General features: G+C 42.9%; 1 protein-coding gene across 1 annotated transcript in view; it reads left to right on the top strand.

Moving 5' to 3' along the window:
- Positions 1-25,354, top strand: part of DYNC1LI2 (dynein cytoplasmic 1 light intermediate chain 2) — a 44,375-nt gene extending 19,021 nt beyond the window's left edge. The window contains exons 5-13 of the mRNA XM_075940046.1: positions 1,156-1,322; positions 3,952-4,045; positions 4,643-4,778; positions 5,707-5,818; positions 7,009-7,068; positions 12,869-12,910; positions 13,418-13,535; positions 16,528-16,644; positions 22,347-25,354. Of these exons, the coding sequence (XP_075796161.1) occupies positions 1,156-1,322; positions 3,952-4,045; positions 4,643-4,778; positions 5,707-5,818; positions 7,009-7,068; positions 12,869-12,910; positions 13,418-13,535; positions 16,528-16,644; positions 22,347-22,450 (950 nt within the window). The 3' untranslated portion in view covers positions 22,451-25,354. The remainder of the gene's footprint in view (positions 1-1,155; positions 1,323-3,951; positions 4,046-4,642; positions 4,779-5,706; positions 5,819-7,008; positions 7,069-12,868; positions 12,911-13,417; positions 13,536-16,527; positions 16,645-22,346) is intronic.
- The last annotated feature ends 982 nt before the right edge of the window (positions 25,355-26,336 follow it).

Raw genomic sequence — 26,336 nt, 5'->3', positions numbered from 1 at the left:
TATCCCTTTCCTTTAATATAACATTAGTGTACAGGATGTCATGTAACACTATTCCTTATGTGCTCAGTGGAGTACCCTGATGATATAAAAGAGTGGTCCCCAAAATGTGGGGTGCACAGGAATATTCAGGGGTGTGTGGCCGATCATAGGCCAGCCTACAGGGGGTAGAGAAGAAGAACCATTCATCCCCGCTTCTGGCCTGTACAGGTATATGTGCCAGCTTTAAGTGAACAGCCACTGAATTTTACACTGTAACTTGTGTTTGCCAAGTCCTGTATTAGCAGGGTTGTCATTAAGTGCTTCTACTTGATCTCTTGCTAGAGAAATAAACTTAAGTAAATCTGGGTTTGCAGTCTTTCACGTTCGTTACTAAGAGTTTTGATCAGAGCTGTCCTGTCCATAGGATAGTTCCGGGCAGCCACTCCAGGCCCTGCACTTTGCGGGTCCAGCTGTGGCTGCCTCAGCCATCTTCTGGACAGAGTCAGGGAAGTTATCAAGGGGCCTAGTGTGTGAGGCAGCAGTAGGGGCTGCCCGCCACAACCACCCCTGCAGCAGGAAGCACAGCAGAGTGAGCTGAGAGGGGGCAGAGCAGGCTGCCATGGCGAGTAAGGGAAGCCAGACCCCTGCAATAGGCCCGTTCCAGGCCCCGTGCTACATCACTTGGAGGAAGAAGCTTTGGTCTTGGGGAAGGGGTGGAGCGGGGCAGGGCCTACAGGGGGAGTTGTTCTGGACCCTGCACTTAAGGGTCCTTTGGGAGGAGGGATTGCATCATCCCTATTTTTAATGCTTAGAAAAGTTGAGATCCAAGTTGGAACATTTTTAAAGGATTCTAATGTTCACAAGATAAGAATCACTAAATACTCCTGAAAATGTTGGCCCTTGTATTGAAATTACAGGTGTGCTTTGGGTTCAAAAGCTGAAAGCTAGTAATAGCCAAATTCCAAAATCTCTTTTTTTTTTTTTTTTTTTTTTTTTTTTTAATTTGGAGAAATTATAGTTTCTGAAGTCCACATTCTTTTTTCAATTCATGCCTCACCTTAAACAGGTTGTTAAAAAGATGCTCATAAACATGACGTGAAATAATTTCAGATAACTTTGATACAAATTTTAAAAATTTATTCCCATCTCTTACCTTACAAAGATCTTTTTTCATAGTTATAAAGGAATTCCAGGAGTATGTGGAACCTGAAGAAGGCTACCAAGGATCACCACAGAGAAGAGGTCCATCATCTGGCCAAGAAGATGAAAATGTTACTTTGCCACTAGGAGAGAATGTGCTGACTCACAACCTTGGGATCCCTGTGCTAGTGGTTTGTACAAAGGTGAGCTTGAACTTGAGTTTATTAGAAAGGTTAGTTACTTATCCTTTTGTAAGATACATTTCGTGCAGACATTTGCAAGCTGAAAATGAAAGTTCTGGATTTAGAGTAGATACACTTTTTAAATAAAATTTTGATGTGTGTTTAGATTCTAAGTTTTTAATTTTTATTCCAGAAGTATTGAGAGACTAGTCAGGTCTTTTCAGTTTGGCTGAAAGATATGAGGTCTAAAGGGTGGACTTTCTCCACCTTTAGCTTAAAGAGGGAAGATGTTTTATCAAATCTTTTCTCCAGGTTTTGAGGCATTTGAAATAAATGCTTCATTTTTTTTCCATCAGGTTTCATTTAGGCCAGGTATACACTAGACCCGACAGCTCAGCTTAAGGTGTGCAACTCCAGCTACGTAGAACACATAGTTGGAGTCGGCTTACTTTAAGCCTAGGTTTGTGGTGTCCCCATAGCAGGAGCTGACGGGAGCCAGTGCTCCCATCGACTTCCCTTACTCCTGGCAAGAGAGAGAGTACCAGACGCTGGCGGGAGTGCCATCTGAGTTCGAATTAGTAAGTCTTAACTAGACTCGCTAAGTTGAAATCCGGAAGATTGATAGCAGCAGCATTTTATCCATTAGTTACTTAGCTCAGTTTCCCAAATGAATGCTGATTAATACAAGGGAAGATGTGTACAGTAAGATCTCGAAGTCACAAATACCAGAGTTACGAAGTGACCAGTCAACCCCACACCTCATTTGGAAAGGGAAGTAGGTAATCAGGCAGCAGCAGAGATCAAAACGAAAAAGCCACCTTTCCCTATACAGAGCATTTTCCAAACTATGGTCCGCGGCCCGATATCGGGCCGCGGAAAAAAAATACCAGGTCTCCTCATGGCTGCCGGGAGGGGAACAGAGCGGGGAGGGGTGGGACAGGGGAGGAACGAGCCGCCGGGAGGCAGTGCTGGGGGCAGTGTGGCTGTCCCGGTGGAGATCCGGGCAGACTGGTGGGCAGCCAAAGCAGGGCTGGGAGCGGCAGGGCTCTCCCGCGAAGATCCGGGCGGGCAGCGAAAGCAGGGCCGGGAGCAGCGGGGCTGTCCCTGTGGAGATCCGGGCAGGTGGGCGAGCAGGCGGCGAAAGCAGGGTTGGGGACAAGCGGGGCTGTCCCACCGAGATGTGGGCAGCGAAACAGGGTTGGGAGCAGCGGGGCTGTCCCGCAGAGATGTGGGGGGAGAGCGGGCGGGTGGCAGAAGCAGGGTTGGGTGTAGCGGGGTTGTCAGGTGGCAGAGATCGGAGAGGGCAGGCGGCGGAACCGGGGCTGCACGAGGGGAGAGGGAGGAGAAAGAGGAGGACAGGAAAATCAGCTGCTGGAAGCAGGGCTGGACGGGGGCATCGGGGCTGACTGGGGGAGATTGGTGGGTGGTGGGGGGAACCGACCACTAGAAGCAGGGCTGGATGGGGGCAGCAGGGCTGGATTGGGGAGATCGGAAAGAGAAAGTCGGGGGAGTGGGACTGACCTGGGCACATGCAGACCCTGGCAGATGAGAGAGTCTGGCTGGGGATTCCATTTTGCCCCCTCCCCCCCACATACCCTCCCTGGAGTAGTTACGAACTGCCTGGCAGGTAGATACACTCAAGACAGCGTGAGCATATCTACCAGCCAGGCAGCTAAGGACTAATACACCTAATTATAATAAAATGTACCTAATTAGAAAATACCAGGCATTTTATGTGTCTGGTAAATTCTCAACTTCTTTCCCAGACAAAACCTTCAAATACCAGACTGTCCAGTACAAAACCAGACACCTGACAACCCTACCCTTCCTTGCACCCTCCCTCTTAGCCAGATCCTCTACCCCCAATCTGCTCCTGCTCCCGCCTCCTGAAGTGCTCATGTGGCGCTGGGTCCCCCAAGCCCTGGCCCAGGCTGGGTGGAGGATGCAGCCAGGTGAAACACTGAAAATTTATTCATTTTTCATTCTTTTTTTTTATATGCGTTTATATTTTTGGGCTGCAAAAGACAGTACTGAAAAAAATGGGTTCCAACTAAAGTAAAAAGTTTGGGAAACCCTGATCTAGCCAGCTTTCTATCCATCTTACAGTCCATCTATCCAATCCATATTCCCTTAACTTGCTGGTAAGAATATTGCGGGTGACTGGCACTGGAGGCTTTGGGAAGACCAGAAACAACTTATTTGAATATTCATCATTTGCTTATTGAATATGCAGATATGCAAATGAATGTTACCAGACCTCCAAAAGCTCGTGAATGGATTTACTGGTCCCCGTGTCAAAAAGTTTGGGAACCCCTGCTATACAGTATAATACTGTGTTGAACATAAATTACTAAAAATGAAGGGAAAATTTTAAAAAAATATGACAAGGAAACTTTCTGTGCTTATTTCATTTAAATTAAGATGGCTTAAGGCATTTTTCTTCTGCATAGTAAAGTTTCTAATCTGTATTAAGTCAGTGTTGAATTGTAAACTTTTGAAAGGACAGCTATAACATTGTGTTCATAGTTACAAACATTTAAGACCTATGATCAGCTTCCATTCCCGGTGTTCATGTTCTACTGTACATCTGAAAACTTGAAGAAAATGCAAGTTCTATGCAAGGAAGTGTTAAGTGGCTTTTTTTTTTCAGTGTGATGCAGTGAGTGTGCTAGAGAAGGAACATGACTACAGAGAAGAACACTTTGACTTCATTCAGTCACACATTCGTAGATTCTGCCTACAGTGTATCCTTTTCTAATCCGAGGATAGTGGGAGAACAAAATCTGAAAGATAGGGAATATATTTTATTATATCGTGTGTGATGGAAATAAAATAACCTAAGGCAAAACTGCATCTCAAATTAACTTCTGGTATTTATAGTAACTTAATGTATAGTATTTGGAGTGTAGCTGTGAAAATATATTAAGAAGTTTTAAGTTTTCTTTTATCTGAAGCTATACATTTGATCTAAGGTCTATTTCATTCTTTGATAAAGGACTTCAGTTCTGAGATGTACCACATTACTTTTTTTCCCCAGAAATGTGGATTTCCATTTTAAGCTTGCAGCCTGTGGCTTTTTTCAACATTATTCTGGTGTCTACATTGGTCAGTGTTTTTAAAGTTAAATCTTATTTCCTAAATGACATGATTCCCCTACTTCCCAATGATGCTGAACACAGATAGCTTCTATAGACCTCTAAAAATTAAGGCGTTAGGTGCCTAACTTTAAGCACCCTACTTTGAAAATCGTGGCTGCTACTCAATAGAAAACTTCAAATCTTTCAGTTGAATTTAATGTTTAAGTTCTATACTTCAGACCTTTCCTTAAATGCAATAATTAGATGGAGCTGCCTTGATTTATACGTCAGTTAAGGAAGAAAAGAATCTTGACTTGTTGTATAAGTACATTGTACATAAAACGTATGGCTTTCACTTTACCACACCTGCCTTAGTGGTAGAAAAAGATGCAGTTTTTATGTAAGTTGATGTAAGAAATATATTTTTCAATTTTTTTTGTTTTGTTTTATCTGACACCCTTATCACTGATACGTATGTGCTGGATAACAAAGCAGCCCTTGCTGGCTCTGCTCTAGGAGAGGAGGAAGCTTTCTCCCCAGGAGCAGGGATGGCAGCTCATCCAGCACTCAGTTAAATTCAGAATTTGTTAGCTGGCTGATGGCAATGCTGGTTAACAGAGTTTTCCACTTAAGAGAGTGCCTGACAACAACTTTTACAGTATAAGGAGATAATACAAGTGAAACTTGTGCACCTTAAGATTTAGTGCATTTTATTCTTCAACAGAAAATAAAATTATCATTTAGATATGAAATATTCTGTTCTAATGTATGAAATTTAAACTTGTTAAAGTAGAACAAAAACCAGTTCTTTCCAATAAACAATTCTTCATTAGATCCATAATAGCTTTTCTCCAAATCCAGCCTCCCTTCCCTCTGAAGATAACAATCATATTCCTGTACATTTGTAAAGACTGATAGCTAAATATCAACATGCTGGTAGGAAGCTGGAAACACCATGTAGGCATGTTTTCCAATAGATACTGTCTGGGTTTTGGGGGGGAAGTACTTGCATTGTTTTAGGATTCAGTCCCTAGATTTATTATAGTCTAACATATGTGCTTCCTTGCATTCCACATTAGCTTTAAAAAAGTATAGTAGCCATAGATGTATTTACTTAGTGATAATGCCATCTTCATGTCTTGGTAAGCATAGTATGAGTGTTCAGTGTGAGAACTGTGTAATGACATCTTAATGACATGGTAAAACTGTTACAAAGGAAATACAGTAGTATGCTAATAAGATTGCTTGCTTAAATGTGCAGACATTGTGCCAACAATCTTTTGAGTCTAAAAATTCAAACCCTCCCTTAAAATTTTTTTAACCTGTAGACCTGCTGGTTGGGACAATGAAAAGAAAATTGCTATTTTACATGAAAACTTCACAACGGTGAAGCCAGAAGATGCATATGAAGACTTCATTGTAAAACCTCCAGTAAGAAAGGTACAAAAGCGTTACTTTTTGAAGTTCAATGTAAAGAAATTAGAAATCACCTCACTTTATGTGGATGGCTGAAATTGATTATTGCTAACATAGTATATCAATTTTTACAGTAATATGCTTTTCTTCTAAATGTTAAACCACATTTGAAGTACTGGCATACATTCTTCAGTGGTTTAGGGCTGGGGTTATAAATACTTTTCTTGCTGGGCTATAAAACTCTGCAAATCAGCTGTGCCACAACAACTTTTATACGTCTTCCTCCCCTCCCTTCCCCCCCCCCCCCCCCAAAAAAAAGGGGCTAGATGCTGCATTTGCAGATAGCAAGGAAGGACACTAGCTCAGGGCCTCATGCAACAGGGGGCCCCGCAAAGCTAAGTTACCAGGCTTTGGTTTCAGCCCCAGGGGGTGTGGCTTTGGGCCCTGGGCTGCAGTCCTGAACAATGGGGTTTTGGCTTTCTACTGTGGACCCCAATGAGTCTAATGCTGGCTATGCTTGGCAGACCCCCTGAGGTCTGCTCCCACATTCCCCAGGAGGCCCCAAAACCCTGGTTTGGATTTGTCCCTGGCCAAGGGATTTTTTTGCTAGTGTCAGACTCTACTTTTTAACACTCATGGCTAGGGTTGCCAGATAGTTTAACCAAAAATACCGAACACTTATTCCCTCCTCCCGCCCCCCCCAAAAAAAAACTGGGGGAGGGGAGAAAGGGGGAGACCAAAGTTGTTGAGCAAAAAAATAAAAACAAGAAAAAAAGATCCCTGACAGTTATTAAGCAAAAAACAAACCAAAAAAATCCCAAAATACCAACAAAAACAAACAAACAAAAAAACCCAGCATGGCCCCTTTTAAGGGGCTTTTTTGCCGGCGGCATCTTGTTTTCTTCCTCTGTGCCAGAAGACATTATCTCTGCAGAACCAGGTAAGTGGGGAGACTGAGAGGGGGCTGGTAACATATGCATGCAAAAATCATGTCAAGTTCATAACTTGAGTTTTCTTTGCCAGACAGAAAGACATAGCAAACTTAGTAATAGTAATTCTGCACCTGAAATAAGCCAGAAGTCATAGGATGGATATAGGGGAGAGAATCTGGCGAATGAAGTGGAAAGGAGTTGAAGTTTTTTGTATGCATCTGTAATTATTTGTAGTTTGGGTGACCACTTTCTGTTTCTAAAGAGAAATGTATTGCTCAACAGTTAGTCCATGAGAAAGAATTGGCCGCAGAAGATGAGCAAGTGTTCCTTATGAAGCAGCAGGTAAGAAAGTGAAAATGAAGCTATTTGAAATGAAAGATAACTTGAATTAGACATTACTTCACTTGGAACTTTTCACAGTTATATGAAGTTTAGGGCATTTTGTTTGCAATATTTCATTTTTGATTGAGTATCCATTATTCTATTTTGCAGATTAAAATGAAATTATAAAACTTTGCCTAAAATGTCCATTTTTATTTTATTTCCATCCATATCAATAGACAATATAGTCACAGTTTTCAAACTTCGTATTCCTGCTAGTGGAGGGTGGATGCCTTTGAGAAGACAGAGGAGCCACCAGGAGTACTCAACACTCTGGAAAAATCAGGCCACTTTTTGGTGCTGAAGAATTGTGGTTCTTCGAGTGATTGCTTATGTGCATTCCTATGTGTGCACGAGTCTTGGAAGACTTTTCTCTAGTGGTACCTATAAAGTCAGCTGTAGCAACTCACAACATCACACACACACACACACACACACACACATAAAAAATACAGGGCTCGTCGAGCAGCGCGGTTCTGCGCTCTGCATATGTGCAGATCATTCCGCGCCGGCTCTTCCAGGGTGTAATCTACTCGCCACGGGCGAGTATATTACACTGTTTGTCGAGGTAGGTGTGTGTGTGTGGGACACACACACACACCCCTCCCTGCTGACTCAGCAACTACTTCACTTCTTTCTTCTGCCAGTGACGGTTGTTGGACTGTTTGGACTTCTTACCTAACACGTAGTAGCGATGTCAGTGTGCAGTCAACTATACAATTAACTATTAAGCCTAGGCTTATCGGTTAATCTAGTCCACTACACTCATTCTCTGCACCTTGTTTCCTCTGTATCAGCGGCAGTAAGGTGCAAGGGAGCAGTAGTCGTTGTGAGGAGCTGGTGTTGAGCAGGCTCCCCATGGCCACCAGATCCACTTGTCTGTTGTCCCCGTCCCCCCGGCACGGAGGATGAGAGGGGCTGGCTGGAGCCAATACTCACAGGTAGCTGGCTTTCAATCCAGCTCTCCGCACATGCTGGCTCCATGGACCCACATTCCCACCCCCACCCGCTGCCTCTTACAGAGGTAGGGGAGCAGGCAGGAGCCAGTGCTGGGAGGAGCTGGCTTAAAAGCCAGTTTCCCCCAGCATCAGCTCCCCAATGCCACATGTTCTCTCCCCCTTTCCCCCTGTGCTGCTATCTCTATCAGAGACTGCAACGTGAGGGCAAAGGGCAGGGGAGGCATAGAATCACACAGAGCAGTTTAAACCAAACCACAAAATAAAGAAAAATTACCCTGAGGGCAACTAGACTCACATTTCCCTGGTACTCACTTCTAATTTTCTCTTTGTTCAGTCCGCTCCCATGGCCTGAACTCCATGGGGCGGGGGGGAGGCCACAGTAGTCCTGCTGGGGTTTAAATCATTGTGTGTCAACTCCCAGTTTAGCTCTCCCACACATAGAAAGCAGGCAGAGGGGCTATATCTAATTCAAATTTCAACCCTCTATCTCCATTGGTTCTCCTGGTCCCCTGGCCGAGACTTTTGGTAGGTGCTTTATTTAACTCCTTAGTCACCGGGTGTTGGTCAGCTCTCCTCCTGTTCTTGACAGTGTCAGAAAATGCATGGTGGTCTAGCTAACTTGCCAGGCATTCCTGCCTCCATTGAGAGACAGAGGTGTGATGGTGATGACTGACAACACCGCAGCAATGTTTTATATCAACAGACACAGTACTGCTCACTCTTCTTCCCTGTGTCAGGAGGCCATTGCACTGTGGGGCCTATGCATCTCCCGCAACATCTGCCTGCTGGCCTCAAGCCTTTCGTGAGAACAGAATGACTTCTCGGATCACCTCGGTCTGATGTTTCAGTCCCACGAGTGGTCTCCAAGTGGATGTTGCACTCTCCATTTTCCTCAAGTAGGTTCATCTCCAGGTAAACCTGTTTATGACCCGTCTTAACAGGAAGTGCTGGCAATTCTGCTCCTTCCAGGAGCATGGCAGTGGGTCACTGTTGGATGCTTTCCACTTAATGTGGACACAGCCACAGATATGCAGGGTCCTCCTCAAAATTTGACAGGATAAAGTGGTCATCCTGGTCATGGCCAGGTCCATAACACTCCCTCTGGTGCCAGACCTGCTGAACCAAGGGCTACGCCACCCAAACTTAGCATTGCTCCATGTCAGAACGTGGATGATCTATGGCTGAGCCGTCTCGAACTCCAGTGTTTGGACTCAAGTCAGGGAGGTGGAACAAGATTTCTACCAAGGCAACATACCTAGCTAAATATAAGCAGTTCTCCCCCTGTGGTGTTTCGCCGGGGTACTCCCCCCTCTCCAAACAGTTCTTGGTCTCATTGCTCCTAGATTACCTGCTTTCTTTAAAGCAGCATTAAGGTGCATTTGGCAGCTGTCTCTGCCTTCCACCTGGGGTCTGGACCAACATCCCTCTTGGGGACCCAGTAGTGAGTCACTTCCGTTAGGGGTTGGACTGTCTCTTCTCTCCAGTGTGGCAGTCTTTGCCCTCTTGGGACCTGCATTTGGTGCTCTCTCATCTTATGGGCCCTCTGTTTGACTCCCTGGCCACCTGTTCTTTAGCATACTTCTCATACAAAGTGGCCTTTCTGATAGCGATTACTTCAACCAAATGGATGTCAGAGCTAGGAGGTCTCATCTCTGAGCCCCCTCACACTATTTTTTATAATGACACAGTGCAGCTGTAATCCCACCCCTCACCCCGTCCTACTTTTCTACCCAAGTTAGTGTCACCTTTTCATGTCAATCAGGATACTTTACTCACTGTATTCTTTCTAAGGCCACATACTACAGACAGGGAAAGGGCGCAGCAGTCCCTGGATAATGGCCGAGCCCTTGCTTTTTATCTGGAGCATACCAAACCAGCGGTTCCCAACCACCGGTCCACAGACCAGCAGTGAGTCACGAACCACTGCTTGCCAGGTCTTGGCACTTTGCCAGGCCATACCACCAGCTGCTAATGAGCCCTGCCTGCTGTGGAATTCCGTCCCCTATAAGGTGTGTGCCTGCATGCACACTGAAAACTCTCCTAGCGCCCTCTCATGGTGAGTGTCGCTGCGGACTGCCCTAGTTCACCATGGCTGGAGCTGGAGCCACAGTGAGGCTGTCTCTACTCGGGCAGACTTACCATGGCCCTGGTTCCAGCTCTTGCAGCAGCCACACGCCTGGTCTCCAGGTCTTCATGGCAAGCGGCTGCCCTGAGTTTTTTCAGTTGTGGGTGGTGTGTTCAGGACCAGCAAGCAGAGCTTTTGCAGCCGTGAGTGTCCTGGCCTTCATTGGTATTACAGAGGATCAGGTTAGAGGCCCCAGGGAGTTGTGCTGGGTGCCCATGATTTCTGCCCCTCCCCCAGCAGGGCCCAGTTTCTCCCCTGGGGTCTCCCCTGCCAGCTTGTGTCTGCACCACATGTCTGGCCGTTTCCCAGCGTCCTGGTGCAGCACAGCTGGTAGCACCAGTTGGAGTTGTGTGGGAGGAGCTGGGCTCCCTGACTCAAACCAGTAGGTGTCAGGGGGTCTAGTCAGGTGGGTGTCGTGTGCCTGAGATGTGCACAGGCTGAGTGACCTTGCACTTCTAGGCCCTGACTGTTAATAGCATAGAGAGGAACTCTCAAGCCACCAGAAACGTTCACTCGCCTGTCATCTGTGCCGCAGACACCGCTGATCCCATGCATGTGTCGGGCTGGGCTATTGCCAGGTCTGGAAGGGCAGGAACGGGGTTTGCCGCACAGCGGAAGTGTCATGTGGAGCCTGGTATGGCAGCCTTAGAGCAGTCGCAACCTAGGCACCAGCGCGCAGCTGGGAGGCAGTGTAGGACTAGGTGAGGGGGCATGGCAGGCACTGTGACTTCTGGGGGTGCAGCTAGTTCTGGAGGGACTCTAGAGATATGGGGCTCTAAGAGGTGGGGGCTGGCAGTAGGAGGCTCTGGGGGCGAGGCTAGTAGTAGGAAGGCTCTGGGATCAGGGTTGGCACTGGGGGGCTCTTGGGACAGGGTTAGTATTGGGGACTGGCACTGAGGAGGGAGGCTCTGGGGGTTTGGGTGCACTGGAGCTCTGGAAATAGGCATGGAGGACTGGTGGTGGAGGGCTGGCGATGGAGGGGTTGGGTGCAGGGGTCTCTGGGGTCAGTGGCTGGCGCTTGGGGGGTAGTGAAGGGGTGGAAGTCTCTAGGCGTTAGGGCCAGCACTATGGGACTCTGGAGGCCAGGGCTTTTGGTGGACTGGTTTAAAAAAAAAATAATAATAATAATAATTATTTGCATGTTCATTTGCATAGTAAATATTCAAATGTTGGCAGTCTGCCAATCATTTTTTAATGGGTTTGCTGGTCCTTGGAATCAGAAAGGTTGGGAACTACTGTACTAAACCAATCTAGCAGTCGATGCAGAATGCTTTTTATTTCCATTGTGGACTGCATGAAGGGCCTCCCAATTACATTACAGTGCTTCTCGTCCTGGATCACTACATACATCAAGCTGTACTATGAATTGGCCAAGATACTGACCCCACCTGTCATAGCCCATTGAACTTGAGCTCAAGCCTCACCATCAGCCTTTCTGACACAGTTCCTGATTCAAGACATCTGCAGGGTGGCTACATGGTCCTCAGTGCACACTTTACAACTCATTACATCCTCACTGAGCAGCCCCAGGATGATGTGACATTCAGCAGTTCTGTACTGCACTCTGCAATGAGGTCCAACCCCCCCTCCGTTTGGAATGTACGTGAGCAATCAGTCAAAGAAAGAACCATTACTTATATTTGTAACTGTTGTTCTTTGAAAGGTGTTACTCATGTCCATTCCACACTCACCTTCCTCCCCTCTGTTTGTTCTGGCATGAAGGAACTGAACCAAGGGTATATATACAATGCTGTGAGGCATCAAGGGGCACTACAGCTGACCCAATGGGTATTGCTAGGGAAAAGCCTTCCAACAGTTGTGCATGCAACATGTACACATATTGGAATGGACACGAGCCAATACATCTCAAAGAATGACAGTTACAAAGGTAACTGTTCTATTTGGTAGCCTCATCTTGGATTCTCAAGTTAGAAAACTGAGGCATACGTTTTCCAAAATGGAATCCTATAACCCTTTTGGATATTTGCAATAACTGAAAATACTCTTGTCTGTGAGTGGATATGGCATGTTGAGATTACATTGGCATATTTTCCCATTTGATGTATTCAGGAACAAATAAATGCTCATTCATATAGCAGAGAAGAAAAATAAATGGTATTAATATAGCAGAAATAATTGCAGAATGTTTGAAATTGGCTACAGAGATATGTAAACCCTAAAAGTGATGTGAAATTGTTCTGTAAAGTATCAATAATAATGCAGTAGCCAAACTTCAAATTAAAATGCTTCCTCAAAAGCTTTAATATATAAGCAAACACTTTGGCATGTGCTTTTAAGATGTTAGACATGAACAAAGCCAGCTTTCAGATATGCTGCATATTAAGAAATATGTACAGTAAAGAAATGAGAACATGAGAGTGCCATACAGTTGTATGTATTTGGATGGGTGTGCTTGAGAGGTTCTAAATTGAGCTGTAAGAATCATTCCACATCAAGATTGAAGTGTTAGTGAAACTGTACAAAGAAACTTTTGTGTACTTATTACACAGTATTTAGTTCTTGTAATTGTAGTGCCCTCTAACGGTAACATTTGGAAATACAGCTATAGAATAAATGGTTAAAATAATACATGGTCAAAGTCCGCTTCCCTGTTTTTATTTGAAAAGTGTGTAGTTTTGCTCAGGTATGTTTACAAATCACTTTACTATCTTCGCAGTCTTTACTCGCCAAGCAGCCAGCCACGCCTACAAGAGCATCTGTAAGTATGCAATAGTAGCTTTTCATGAAAGGGGAGTAGCTTTTCTTAGACCAAGAAACTATTCATATGGTCTATAAACAAGGTACAGACTAGAGCCCCTTCTCTGAACGACCAAATATGAGCATTCCTTTATAGAGCATGATTCTAATCTGTGGGAGGCATATTGTACAGCTCATTAATGTAATTATGAGCTAATGAAAAAATTGAAATTATGAAGTGTTTGTAGGTATTCAGATATAATGTGACAGAATGTTTAAGAAATAATTGTGGACACTTGGCATTAAATGATCTGGAAACTGAGTTGAATTTAGACAGTGTTGTAGTAATTGTGTATATTAGTGCAGAGGCCCTCGTAAGTTTGGCTCTTGTAAATAATTTTTCAGTGTAAAAGTGTTTATGCATCACAATATCAAAAAAGGTAAATGTAGAAGATTTGTATGTAGAACAATATTTATAGACTGTTGTAAATTAGTCTATTCACTTACTTGGATTTGGACTGTTTCTAAGGAATCTCCTGCAAGAGGACCTGCAGGATCCCCAAGAACCCAAGGCAGAGCTGGTCCTGTCAACGTTCCCAGTGCCTCACCAATAACATCAGTTAAGAAACCAGATCCAAATATTAAAAGTATGCATTACAATTTTGGCATTTTACTAGGCATTTTTTGTTTCCTCTTAAAAAGAGAAAAACACATCGGTTTGGAGATTGACTGACTCATACGCCATGTATGACACATCCTTAGCATTCCAAGTTGTTTTCTGAGACACTCATTGCTTGAAGTAGCATTACACTGTTGTCTAGCAGGTCAAAGTTCATATACATTAGTGTTAACAGTTACCTAAAATAGTATAACTTGACTCTTTCTCAGCCAACTGATGTATTTCCCTCTCATCCCCTCTTTCCCACCCTTTTTTGTTTTGTTTTTTCAATTTCTGCCATCTGATCTTAAATCTAATTTTACATTTTTATCTCAGCTATTTCTACTAGAACCCAGAATTGACCTTTTTTCCCTGGTTCTCATAGACCTTAAAGCCAAAAGGGACCACCATGATCAATCTAGTGTGGCCTCCTGCACATCTCATGCCATAGAACCTCACCCACTCCTATAATTAGACTATAGTTTCCATAGTGCTTCTGAATTTAGAACTTACAAATATTTCTAGGAAGATGTAGATCCATTTTTCCAGAACCCAGGACTGACTTTTCTCTCTCTCTCTTCTTTATGTACATTGAGAGAGGTAAGGAAGAAGGCATTCCTCAATGCCATTCTCTCTCACTTGGATATGTAGACTGCTCTTGTCAGAGTAGTGTATTTATCTGTTGCCGTTTAACACCCATCGATCTGTGTCTGAGCTTCTGGATTTTCATTGAGTAGCTATATGCTGAGAGGCCTGCACAACTCGGAAAGCAGCGAGGGCCATATTACTTGAAAGAAAATAGCTGAGGGCCGCACGGGGAGGTTTGGGGAGGGTTATACTTTCAGAATTTTTCAATTAAATCACACACACAATTTTTGTAATTATTTTAATTTTTATTTATGAATGCAGATCACACCAAAGAGATGAGGGAAACATTTCCGAAGCATTTAAGAAATAAAACAGATCAGAGAAACATTTAAGTTACTATGTATTTAAATGTTTTAAGCTTTAAGGATTTGTAATTAAGTGTCATAACTAAGAAATTAAATGTAATTAGGATAAAAGTTTTTATGTAACATTGTAGGATTTGACCAAAGTATATAGCGGTGAAGTTTTCAAGGGCAGAAGCTGAATTCATAACGATAGAGCTTTGTCTAAACATAGATGTTCACCATTCAAACTAACTTAGTTTTAATTCATACATGGTGTAGTTCTGGTGTAGACCTGTGTGTAGACACTCTTATTTCAGCATGTATCCTGTTTTGATTTAATTGGTCAAAATTTACCAACTTGAGCATAATTAATATAGGACAATTTTATTCCAAGACAAGTGTCTGTGTACAAACTTGCACTGATATAACAAAAGCTATGAATTAAAACTGGATTAGATTTTGTCTAGACTAGGATGTAAAGGCGCAGTATTAGCCCATACTGACGGAGGCATTCTAAAAGCCTAGTGAAGACAAGGTTTTGTAGGTGTCAAGATGTGTTAGGCTGATTGAGTGCCCTGGTAACAGCCTAGCTTTAACATGCTTAACACGTATTATTACACTTACACATTTACAGTATATCTTTATATTTTTTTGTCCTGTATAAGATACTCTATGGGGACAGGTTATCTCTTATATGAGGGAGAAAAATTGTTCTCCTTGACCTTTGGTGATAGGTCAAGAAGCAATGGGCTTAAATTGCAGCAAGGGAGGTTTAGGTTGGACATTAGGAAAAAATTCCTGTCAGAGTGGTTAAACGCTGGAATAAATTGCCTAACATTAGTGTTCTGGAAGAGGTAAAGACCACCAATATCAAGGCAACTTTGAGAGGTATCACCGGTGTTGGCAACTTCTCTGGACTGATCACATTGTTCAGATTGTAGAGCATCACCTCCTTAAACAGTTCCTGTTTTCTCAGCTGAAATAAGGATACTGTAATGTAGGAGGACAATGGAGGCATTATAAAGACTTGCTAAAGGGTAACTTAAAGAAGTGAAATATTGACATTGACACTTGGAAGACACTCGCCCAGGGATCACTCAAAATGGAGAGAAGTCCTATGCAATTACTCCCTGCATTTTGAATTTGCCCGCTGACAAGTGAAGGAGGAGAAGAGGCACAGGAGGAAGGAGAGACTAGCTTCTAGTCATGGTCAGCAGCCTCCTGCTGTACCTGGAAATATCTGTCCTCATTGTAATAGAACTTGTGGTTCAAGGATTGGCCATATCAGCCACTTGAGGGTCCACAACTCCCATGGAAGATGATGATACTCAGCAATGAGTGATTTCCCATGATCAGGCTTACAGGAAAAACAAAAATCATTGCCTTGAGCACTGGGCCATTAAGTTCCTTAAGTACCATTAAAGGCTTGCACTAGAAATTCTAGATTAATAAACAGGTTTATACTTCATATTTCTAACTTCACATACAAGAATGATACACACGCACCATAAAATATACACATTCAGGGCTCACAAGTTCTTGAATGATAGGTTTTTTGACCAGTTTTGCATGAAGCATATTTAAGTTGTGCATATGCGTATTCAAAACATTTCCATTACAAATATGGGTGCAAAGCATCACACATAGACTTAAGTTGAAATTCTTTGCTGCTTTTCTCTAAGGTTCAGTGCAGAGGGTGGAGCAGTCTGAGAGAGATAGTACTTTAACCCATCCACCCTTCACCTTAAAGATTCTGGGCTGCTTCAGGATCTCGTGTATCCCAGAATTCTTTTAACAATCTGTGCTATAGCCCTGTCCCTACATGTCTCCTGTGCCAGAGTGCCCCCCTTTCCCACTGTCCGTGCATATTTGAAAACAGGCTGGGTAAGTGAGAGTTTCTTATACTTGAGATTTTTCTCTCTTGGCTAGTGGGTATAAAAGGTATTTTTTCTTAGCACTTAGAGAAATGTAGGGATACATATATTTTGGAATTTATGATTAAAAAAATGGTTTGAGTAATTTTATATTGGTTATTTATTTTTTAATTAGACAATGCTGCAAGTGAAGGTGTGTTGGCTAGCTTCTTTAACAGTCTGTTGAGTAAGAAGACTGGCCCTCCTGGGAGTCCTGGAGCTGGAGGAGTGCAGAGTACAGCTAAAAAATCAGGTATTGAAAATCTTTGTTGTTACAGAATGTTTTGCATGCTTTTAATGTTTGACTTGGGTGGGCCACATTTAAATCAATGTGCTTATCAGTTAAAAGCTGCTCAGTCAGATAAGAGCTTGAGGAACATGATATGGAGCCAGTATATAAAGTCTCCTTAGAAATGAAATAGACCAATTCAGATGTGCAGATTTTTGGGTTGGCCATTGAATTTGCTATAGCTTGACCCTTTTAATGAAGTTGCATTTCTGGGAAATAAACAGCACTGAGCCTTAATTATATTCTGAAGGTGTTAATCTACCATGTAGTTTAAATTTTATTTCTGAAATCAATCTATGTGGCACTTTGCTATTACTTACCTGATAGGAAGGCAGCTAGCTTAATTGTTTAAGGCTGCTGTTTCCAATCAAATCCCTAAAATCTCTCTGGAATTTAAATTAATACATATTAACTGCTATGAAGGAATGTGTTAAAACTACAGTAATAAGTATTAAAATAGTGTCATCAGAAGCAATTGACAGCATTGATCAAATAACTCAATCATACATATGTAGTTGGCTCCAGTGAGCAGTTACAGTGCATTGAAGGGACAAAAAAGTTAAACCTTCAAGATTTTTGGCACCTGCGTCATAAAAATGACTGAATTCAGTTTTCTAATACAGGCAGTCCCCGACTTACGCGGATCCGACTTATGTCGGATCCGCACTTACGAACGGGGCTTTTCTCGCCCCGGAGCTCACGGGCGGCGGGTTGCCACCCGTGTCCTCCGGGGCGAGAAAAGCTTCTCCCGGTCTCCCAGGTCTGCTGGGGGGGTCCAGCAAAGCCGCTGGACCCCCCCCCCCCCCCAGCAGACCAGGGACACCCGAGCAAAGCGGCAGCGGCTTTGCTCGGGTGTCCCTGGTCTGCTGGGGGGGTCCAGCGGCTTTGCTGGACCCCCCCAGCAGACCAGGGGGACAGTAGCAAAGCCGCAAAGCACGCCAGCAGTGGGACAGCCGCGGCGTGCCTGGACTGTCCCGCTGCCCACGTGCTCTGCGGCTTTGCTCCGCGTCTCCTAGGTCAGCAGACCAGGGAGGCGGAGCAAAGCCGTGGAGGACTTGGACGGTCCCGCCACCCCCGTCTCCCTGGTGCAGCTAGTGCCCCCCCCCCCCCCCCCAGCTTTTCTTGCCTACCTCTGGGGTAGAGCAGCTGGGGGCTGCCGGGTTGGTCCTGCAGCGCCGCTCCGGACCAACCCGGCAGCACCCCAGCTGCTCTGCCCCAGGAGTCCTGATTCAGCCGCAGTTTCAGTAGCAGCTGACTTGGGGACGCCTGGGTTTCTTAAGTTGAATCTGTATGTAAGTCAGAACTGGCATCCAGATTCAGCCGCGGTTGAAACTGATCAGTTTCAGCAGCGGCTGATGCCAGTTCCGACTTACATACAGATTCAACTTAAGAACAAACCTACAGTCCCTATCTTGTACGTAACCCGGGGACTGCCTGTATACATAGTCAGGGCTCGACAAACAATTATAGCCCGGAAGAGACGGCGCAGAGCGATATGCGCATGTGCGGAACGATATGCGCAGAGTGCAGAACTGCGCAGCTGATGAGCAGGGCTCGCCGCCACTCGGTGAGCCCTGTACGTAGTTGTTGCATAATAATTCCACCCAAAAAGGCAGCTCCCAAGATTACCTTCCTTTACAGCTGCTGTACCCATGTCACCTTTCAAACTTTGATAGTGGTTTCCTGTATTTGTTTTCCATTTAATTCATGCTTCTGTGTACTTTGAAAACTATTCATAATGCAGTGGATAAATGTGTCTCTTTTTAAAATTTCTCAAATTATTCAGTATTACAAGAGGGCCAACTAAGCCCTCAATTTTCTTGCACTTAAAAAAACCCATAGTTACTCTGATACCAATATGATAGCTGTAGTAAAGGAACTAGAATAGAATACTTATCACAGAGTTGAAGCATGTAATTTTTTGCCATATAACTTAAATATTGAAAGGTTTCCCCCATTATATTAGTTTCCATCCTCTCATAATTCATATGTCAGTAAGGGCTTTGGTCAAAATTAAAAAAAAAAAAAAAAAACATTCAGGCAGAGATTGAGCATAGAAAATTTCAAATGATGTATATTTGGTAAAGCTGTATATGAAAAAAAAAAACAGTAAAATGGAAACTCTGCCAAGAGACTATTACATTGTCAATAGTTATGTATGAAATATGGGTGGATGCCATTAAAAAGTAAAATGTGTGCTAGTACACACCTGTAACAGAAGTGGATGATAAAACTAAAATACACCGCTTTTTTAAAATGGCACAATGGACACTTCCTCCCCCCCCCACACACCTCACCTCCTCTCAGACAGTTTGTGCTCTTGATTCTTAAGCAGCACAAAATTAAACTTTCAGCTAAGATAAGGGCTCCCAAGGGTTTGTGAGGTAGTGAAGAGGATACAATGCTGGAATTATACCTCTTTCATAAAATCTTTGTGTCTGGCCAAAGGTCCACGACGGAGGGAGAGGTTGGCAATGGCAGGAAAGTAAAGGCAAGTTTAAGTGTCTGAGGAGCATATTGGCACTGACAGTTGCTCAGATTAGAAAGTGTGTTATGCATTGGCGCCCTATTCTACACTAATAAACATACTAAAGTAGTCTTGGTGTAGTGATTATTAAATACACAACCTGAAAACCCCTTAGAGGGGCCTGATTTTTAGGCATGCTTGGTACTCACTGAAAGTCAAGACCCTTTATAGTGCCTCATTCAGTACCCAAAAGCACTAGTTTCTGAAAATATAGACAAAGGTTTTCTCCAGACAGCTTTGCTACTGTACATCACAGCAATCTTGTTGGTTTATTTTAATCAAAATAGTAATTAATTGGCAGTGTAAAATGTCAGGACTCTCACTTTTTTTTCCAGTACAAGTTTGACCTCCCTGCTCCAGAACCCTTGGAACCTCAGTGGTACCGAACCAGTGAGTTTTTTTGGATGAGGGTAGGTTAAGGCTCCACTCCCAGCCATCAGCCCAGCTCTTGGGCGCCAGCCATGGTCACTGGGCTCCGCTCCCAGCTGCACTGGCTCTGCTGCCACCAACTTTGGCCAGAGCTGCGCTCTCCGCTGCTAGCCTCGGCCGCACTCCTGGACTCTGGCCCCGTTGTCACCAGTCCGGGCTGCGCTTTTGACACTGGTCACCCCCACTCCCAGCCAGGCTCTCTTGTCCAGCAATACCCATGACCCTGCCAAACCACGGAGGTAGTCGGACTAAAGAGTACCAGATTTTAGAGTTTCAACCTGTGCATCTGCTTCAGTAATAAGTTTATTCCCAGTATGCTGTTCAATGAGTTCCACTAGTGTTACCTTTCAGTGGGAGGAACTATATGGCTATGTCTTCTGGCATTTCTTTTAACTCAGATGCCCATCAGGATGGTTTAGAGTTGTATTTTTTTCCAAAACTTGAGCTAGTGTTTAAAAGAAGTTCCTCACTTTGGCAGAAGCCGCTTGTACAGTGTCTGCCTGACCTATGTGCAGCACCTCTTATTTACTTTTTGATGTCGTCAGACACAGGCCTAGTTCTGTTTTGTGAACAGGTTTTCTATGTTTCTTTTTAACTCAAAGGTTTTCAAAGGATGCGAGAAATGGGCTTTTGTGTTCATATTTGTGTGTACACCAACTAATTTCAAAATAAGTACTTTTCAAACAGATGCTTCAATACTCATATTACTTACATGAATATCGCTAAATTGTTTCTACTTGAGTCTGTATCTTAACCCTTTCAAAAAATAATGTTAGCTGTTTTTAACTTCGTTATGTCTTTGTACTTTGGAAAAATGACTGCTTAGAGATTTAAGTGCTATCTTGCCACTTAATGTTTTCAGCATGTACCCTGGGAAAAATTCACCTAATATTTCACACACATTTCTGAGCTGGAAAACAGATGCCTGTTAAATTCTTTGGCTGTGCAAAAAAAAAGGCAGTTGGAGGAAGCTGTACATAATTACATAATTAATCTATTTTTTATTGAGTGCATGTCTCAAAGCTTTGCTTTTATACCTTAGCATTTGCGTGGTTTAACTTGGGAAAAAAAAATGTATCCTATAAGCAGGGCTCAACAAATAATGTAATCTACTCGCCCGTGGTGAGTAGATTACAACCCACAAGAGCCGGCGCAGAGCGATCTGCGCATGCGCAGAACCGCACGGCTGGCGAGCGGGGCTTGCCGCCGCTTGGCAAGCCCTGCCTATAAGGATGTTAAAAATTGTATAAGTAGGGTAACTGTGTATCTACTTAAAATCTTAGCAATTATACCTGCACAGGCTTTGCAGTATAAAGCTTAGCTGAATTTAACAGAGACCACTTACTATTAAGCATCAGCTTGTTGATTAAATTTAAACATCCCTACTATCATATTCGAATCCAGATTCAGACCGTGATAAACCAGGATACAAACAGACTAATAACTCCAAAATACTAGTGATCAGTCTCTAACTCAGGGGTCTCAAACTCATGGCCCGAGGGCCATCTACAGTCTGGATCATATTCACAATCTGACTAGGGAGACCTGGCAGCTGGGGGGCAGGCAGGGCATGTCCAAACCCATTCCCCATTCCTGCTGCCGTCCATCCTCCCTCCCCCTGTTGTACCCGTCTCCAAGGGACCTGACTGTGGGGATTGCTGGAAGTGGTCTTTGGTGTGGGACGGCAGCAGTGGTTGGGCCCCCCGCACTCCTTCAATGGTGGGATCTGCGGGGAAGCAGAACACACTTGCTTCACTTCCCCAAAGATCCTACTGCTGCGAGAAGTGTGGGGAAACCCTAATGCTGCTGCCACCCCACACAAGGCCTTCCCCAGTAATGTCCAAAGCAAGGGTGCCCGGGGGACAGGGTGCCTGGGGGGGGGGGAGAGGGAGAGAGGATTTTCAGAGGTAGGAAAGGGTGGGGTTGGGGAACACTCCTCTTCTGCCTTTCCCTTAGGCTGTCAGGTCTCCCGTGTGGATTGCGAATATGTCCCAGACCATAGATGGCCTGCAGCCCGAGAGTTTGACTTCTCTGTTGAAGCTGAACTGAGTATTAATCCTGATAGATAAAAATCTGAATGGTAAAATCTCCCTATTTGTACCCCTATTGTAAAGTATATGTTGATTTTAATTAACAAATGCAACACATTTAAATCTAATTCTTCATTCAGTATTAAAGAATGTAAAATTTGTGCCCCTTAGAAAAATGAAGAATTTTAGTTTCACTTTTGAAGATCAACACAGTTAATTATGAAGAAAACAATGAGAGTGATTCAAAACAAACTAATAATACCTTGTAGCAAGTGCCACATTATATCATAGAATTTTTCTTATGCAACTTATTAAATATTTCAAGATTTCCATTAAAAAAAGTTCTTGAGTATGACCCACACAATGGTCTATACTAATGATGGAAGAATTGTTTACTTTAGTTTTTTGGAAGAAACATCTTCACGAGATTGTTGTTAAAATTTTAGTTGTCATAACAAGGTACATCATCATACATATTTAAAAGCTGAATCACACAGAAGTGTCTCTTAAGGGCTAATCTATTTCTCATTAAAGTTACTAGGAATCCTACAAAAGGCATTAATTGATAAATGAATCAAACCCTATGTTTTAGGCAAGATGGATGAAATAAAGAGAAGTTACATACATATTTTCAAATAATGAATTTGAACTGCATTATTTATTATTTCTTTTCTTTTTAGGACAAAAGACTGTTTTGACAAATGTTCAAGAAGAACTGGATAGAATGACACGCAAGCCCGATTCCATGGTAACAGCAAACTCTCCAACAGAAAACGAAGCTTGATATTGCTTAAAAATGTATATATAAATGACCAAATAACTATGTACATTGATCTGATAAGACCAGGATTTTTCTGCTATGGCAGATGCTGTAAGTTTTCTTGGGGCAGGGGAAATGAACTTAAATCTTCATTGGCTTGTCCCAGTATAAAGTGCACATTCAGGAAGTTTGCATATAAAATCCCTCTGTATAAGATAACCATTTAGAGTTTATATAGGGCAATTGTAATTTTGGAGATAAGCAGGTACAACTGCATTTCTTGTCGTGAAGAGCACAGAGAAGCAAAATGCAGAATTCCTTTTGCAATACTACTACTGACTGCACGCAAAGCGAGAAAGACATGAAATCCCTTTTGAGTTACTGGAGCTGGTCATTTGTATGTTAGCAAATGCATTGGTATACTTGGAAAGGTGGTGATGTAGCACAGAAGTAATTAGATGAAGGAGAGAGAAATCCAGGTAAGAAATGCAGCACTAGTAGGGAGAACACAAGATATGTCTCAGTAGGAATAAAGAATGCTGACGGGATTGGAGATGGAACACAGATACTAAATCCTGTGGTCAACATAGGGCAAATAATCACTGTTTTAAAAGACTTCTTGAAATTCAAATTTCCAAGCCAAACACTAAGCATCATGGGAATTATTCTTGTTATAAATTGTGTCTTTACTTTAACAGAAGATGTATAAGATGCGGTGGTACCCTTTTTTGGTGTAGCTGATACAGGGAGAAACTACAACTTGCTTAGATCCAAGTGCCTGGCACAGTGTGTGATGTCTTTGGAAGGTGCTTGAACTAATTGTGCACTGTAGTACAAACAGTCACTGCTTGGTTTTATTTTAAAATCAGTAGTTTTGACAGTTATATTTAATTTCAAATCCTGTTTTCTGATTGTTCCTGCCTTGTTTTTTAAATGCCAAGAGGTTAGCCTATTAAGAGTAGTGGGTGACATATCATTTTCCCATAATGAAATGTGCTACAGAACTCTCAAATATTTCTTGTTTGTAATTAAACAATGACTACCAAGCTTAAACTGATTCCTGCCTTATACCTATGGAAGTTTATAGACTTTCAGGGTTCTTGTTCCAGCCATGTAGGCTGCAATCTGCAGCAGACTCTCCAATTCTAACTGTAAACTGAAGAGTATGAATGTGTATACTGAAGAATATAGAATCAGTGACTGTTCAGTTTGTACGTTCCCCTGATGGTAGCATTTTCATATGGAAAGTTGTAGTTGTCCCCTGTTGCTGTTCAAAATCGTGTCCTTGATCAAACCGTCATTCCGTAAAACACTTCTACAGTTAATTAAATGGCACTTTGATTTTATCACAGTATATTTGTTTTACACATAAACACTACCATAAGTTAACAGTTCCAAGCATATTCTGTGCTCTGAAGGGGAAAAAAACACAATTTGAATTCTACAAAGTTTACTTTTTATTGATATGATGAACTTGCTTGTTGTACTAAATCTGATGTCTGGATATAGCTTCCCTAATATATATCATTACTTAAATATGCAGAATTAGATTGACCATTAACACAGACCTGGACATAACTTCAAAACTCATGTTAAATCAAGAGACTAGCTTTTCCTGTTTTTGTAAGTCTGTCTAAACATTATCTAGAAAGCTAAGAGTATTTACTTGCCTCTGACAAACATTAACATAAAAGCATGTTACTTGTGCCAGTTTTATTCTTGAAAAATATATATTATGTTTTCCTTTTTTTAAAAACTTTTTATAATGTTATGACCTTGAATTACACATCTGTCTAAATGGTTGAAAATTGAGAGGCTGTGGATAGCAGATAGGTTATGTGGTTATACTGCCTGGTGTAACAGGTGCCAGTGACAAGATGAAGTAAAAATAATCCTGTTACCACACCAGAAGAAGCAATTGAATACTGTCTTGTGACATTGAGATTGGGGAATAAAACATCAAAAGCAAGACACGTAAATTGAAAAAGTCTGTGTTTCTAATGGTATACAGTTGTAATGAAACCTGTGCAAAACTGCATATTTGTATTAATGTTTTGTCATTTGAACTGATAAGCACTTTCTGTATCAATATGGCTAAAGTTACAGTTTATGTATAAATTCTCTTAAATCTACTAAAACTGAGCAAAAGCCTATAACGTATTATACAATTTGTCAACTGTGTAGAGGGATGCTTCTGACAAAACAGAAGTTTTGATTTCCAGTTCTTGCAAGTTGATGCTCCTAGTTTATTGGAAGAAACTTTGTAAGTAATGTAGTGTCCACTGTTTGCCAAAGTCTAGCAACTTTGGAGAGCTGCACAGTTGTTTTTCTGGTGTTTTCGAGCATTGGAACCAAAGGCCAAACTGCAAACAGCCTTTACATTTTAAAGTAAAATTTATTTTATTTGCAAGATACACTTGTATGTTAGACTGTTAAAACTATTATATGACTTATATTTATATGCATTATAGTGATTGCATCTACTGTTCTGTTTAAACTAAAAAAATTAACTTATCAACTTGAAGATAAGGCAAGTATAAAGGTTAAGGATTGGCCCTCCATAAAAATGCTATGGTTATGCTGCTTGATTTTAAGTTTGCACTTTTTATTGGCGTTTTAGAAACTGTTTAAACTGAACAGAATTTGTCATATTTTATTTAATTTAACTACGTTGAAGGTGACTGCTCTGTACATCATGAACTTAACAATATACATGCTGTAAATGAAAGTTAACTGTCCTGTATACTAAGTTTATTGATGTTTTTAACTTACAATTAGGACTGCAGATGTATCAAACACAAACTTTAGTTCAGTTGTATGGCTTTAACCAGGTGCAGTATGCAGTCATGTGGAATCTTGCTTTCTAGTGCTGGCAAAAATGAGGACATGTCTTTAGTTACTGGCTTCAATAAACACGAATCCAGACTGCTTATAATGTGCCTTTTTTATTAAATGAGACAAATTCGAGAACTCCTTTGAAGGGGACACAATCTCAAGGCATGTATATAACAGGCACAGTTGACTCATAACTGAGATTCAGCTCTGGCTTTATTATCAAAAAGTGCCATTGCAGATCATATTCTTGCAACAGTTGCACTAAATTTAGTGGGAGATGTTTACATGCATAAGGTAGTCAGTACAAAAAAATGTTGCTATGTTGTGATCCCTACCCAACATAGCTGTGCAGGTAAAAGCCCCTAATGTAGATGCTGTTATGTTCACAAAACTGCTTTTGACACTACAGGCAGTCGCTGAGTTACGCGGATCCGACTTACGTTGGATCCGTACTTACAAACGGGGCTTTTCTCGCCCCGGAGGACGCGGGCGGCAGGACCGCCCAGACGTGCCGCGGTCGCGCCGCCCGCGTCCTCCGGGCCGAGAAAAGCGGCTCCGTGTCTCCCTGGTCTGCTGGGGGCGGGGGAGGCGCAGCTAGTGCGTGCCCCCCCCCCCCCCCCCCCCCCAGCAGACCAGGCTTTTCTCGCGGACGCCTGTGTTAGAGAAGCTGGGGCGCTGCCAGCTTGGTCCCCGCAGCGCTGAGGTGCGGCGCTGCGGGGACCTACCCAGCAGTGCCCCAGCTGTTCTGTTCCAGGCGTCCAGATTCAGCCGCTGCTGAAACTGATCAGCGGCTGATTCCAGGAAGCCCCCTGGGCGGAGAAACTCTCCCTCGGGCTTCCTGTAGTCAGCCGCTGGTCAGTTTCAGCAGCAGCTGAATCTGGACACCAGTTCTGACTTACGTACAAATTCAACTTAAGAACAAACCTACAGTCCCTATCTTGTACGTAACCCGGGGACTGCCTGTATGGCTTATTATGCTCCAGGTGGTGGGGGTAAGGGCTGGAATAAGCAAAAGCCCCCTTTTCTAGTATAACCTAGTGCTTTCCCAGTTTAATATTATAGCTGTACCAGCAGA

This window comes from Pelodiscus sinensis, chromosome 12, assembly GCF_049634645.1.
Source record: "Pelodiscus sinensis isolate JC-2024 chromosome 12, ASM4963464v1, whole genome shotgun sequence".
In the NCBI taxonomy this organism is placed as follows: Eukaryota; Metazoa; Chordata; order Testudines; family Trionychidae; genus Pelodiscus; species Pelodiscus sinensis.
Note: the sequence above shows the minus strand (reverse complement) of the source record. Positions and strands in the feature narration are given on the sequence as shown.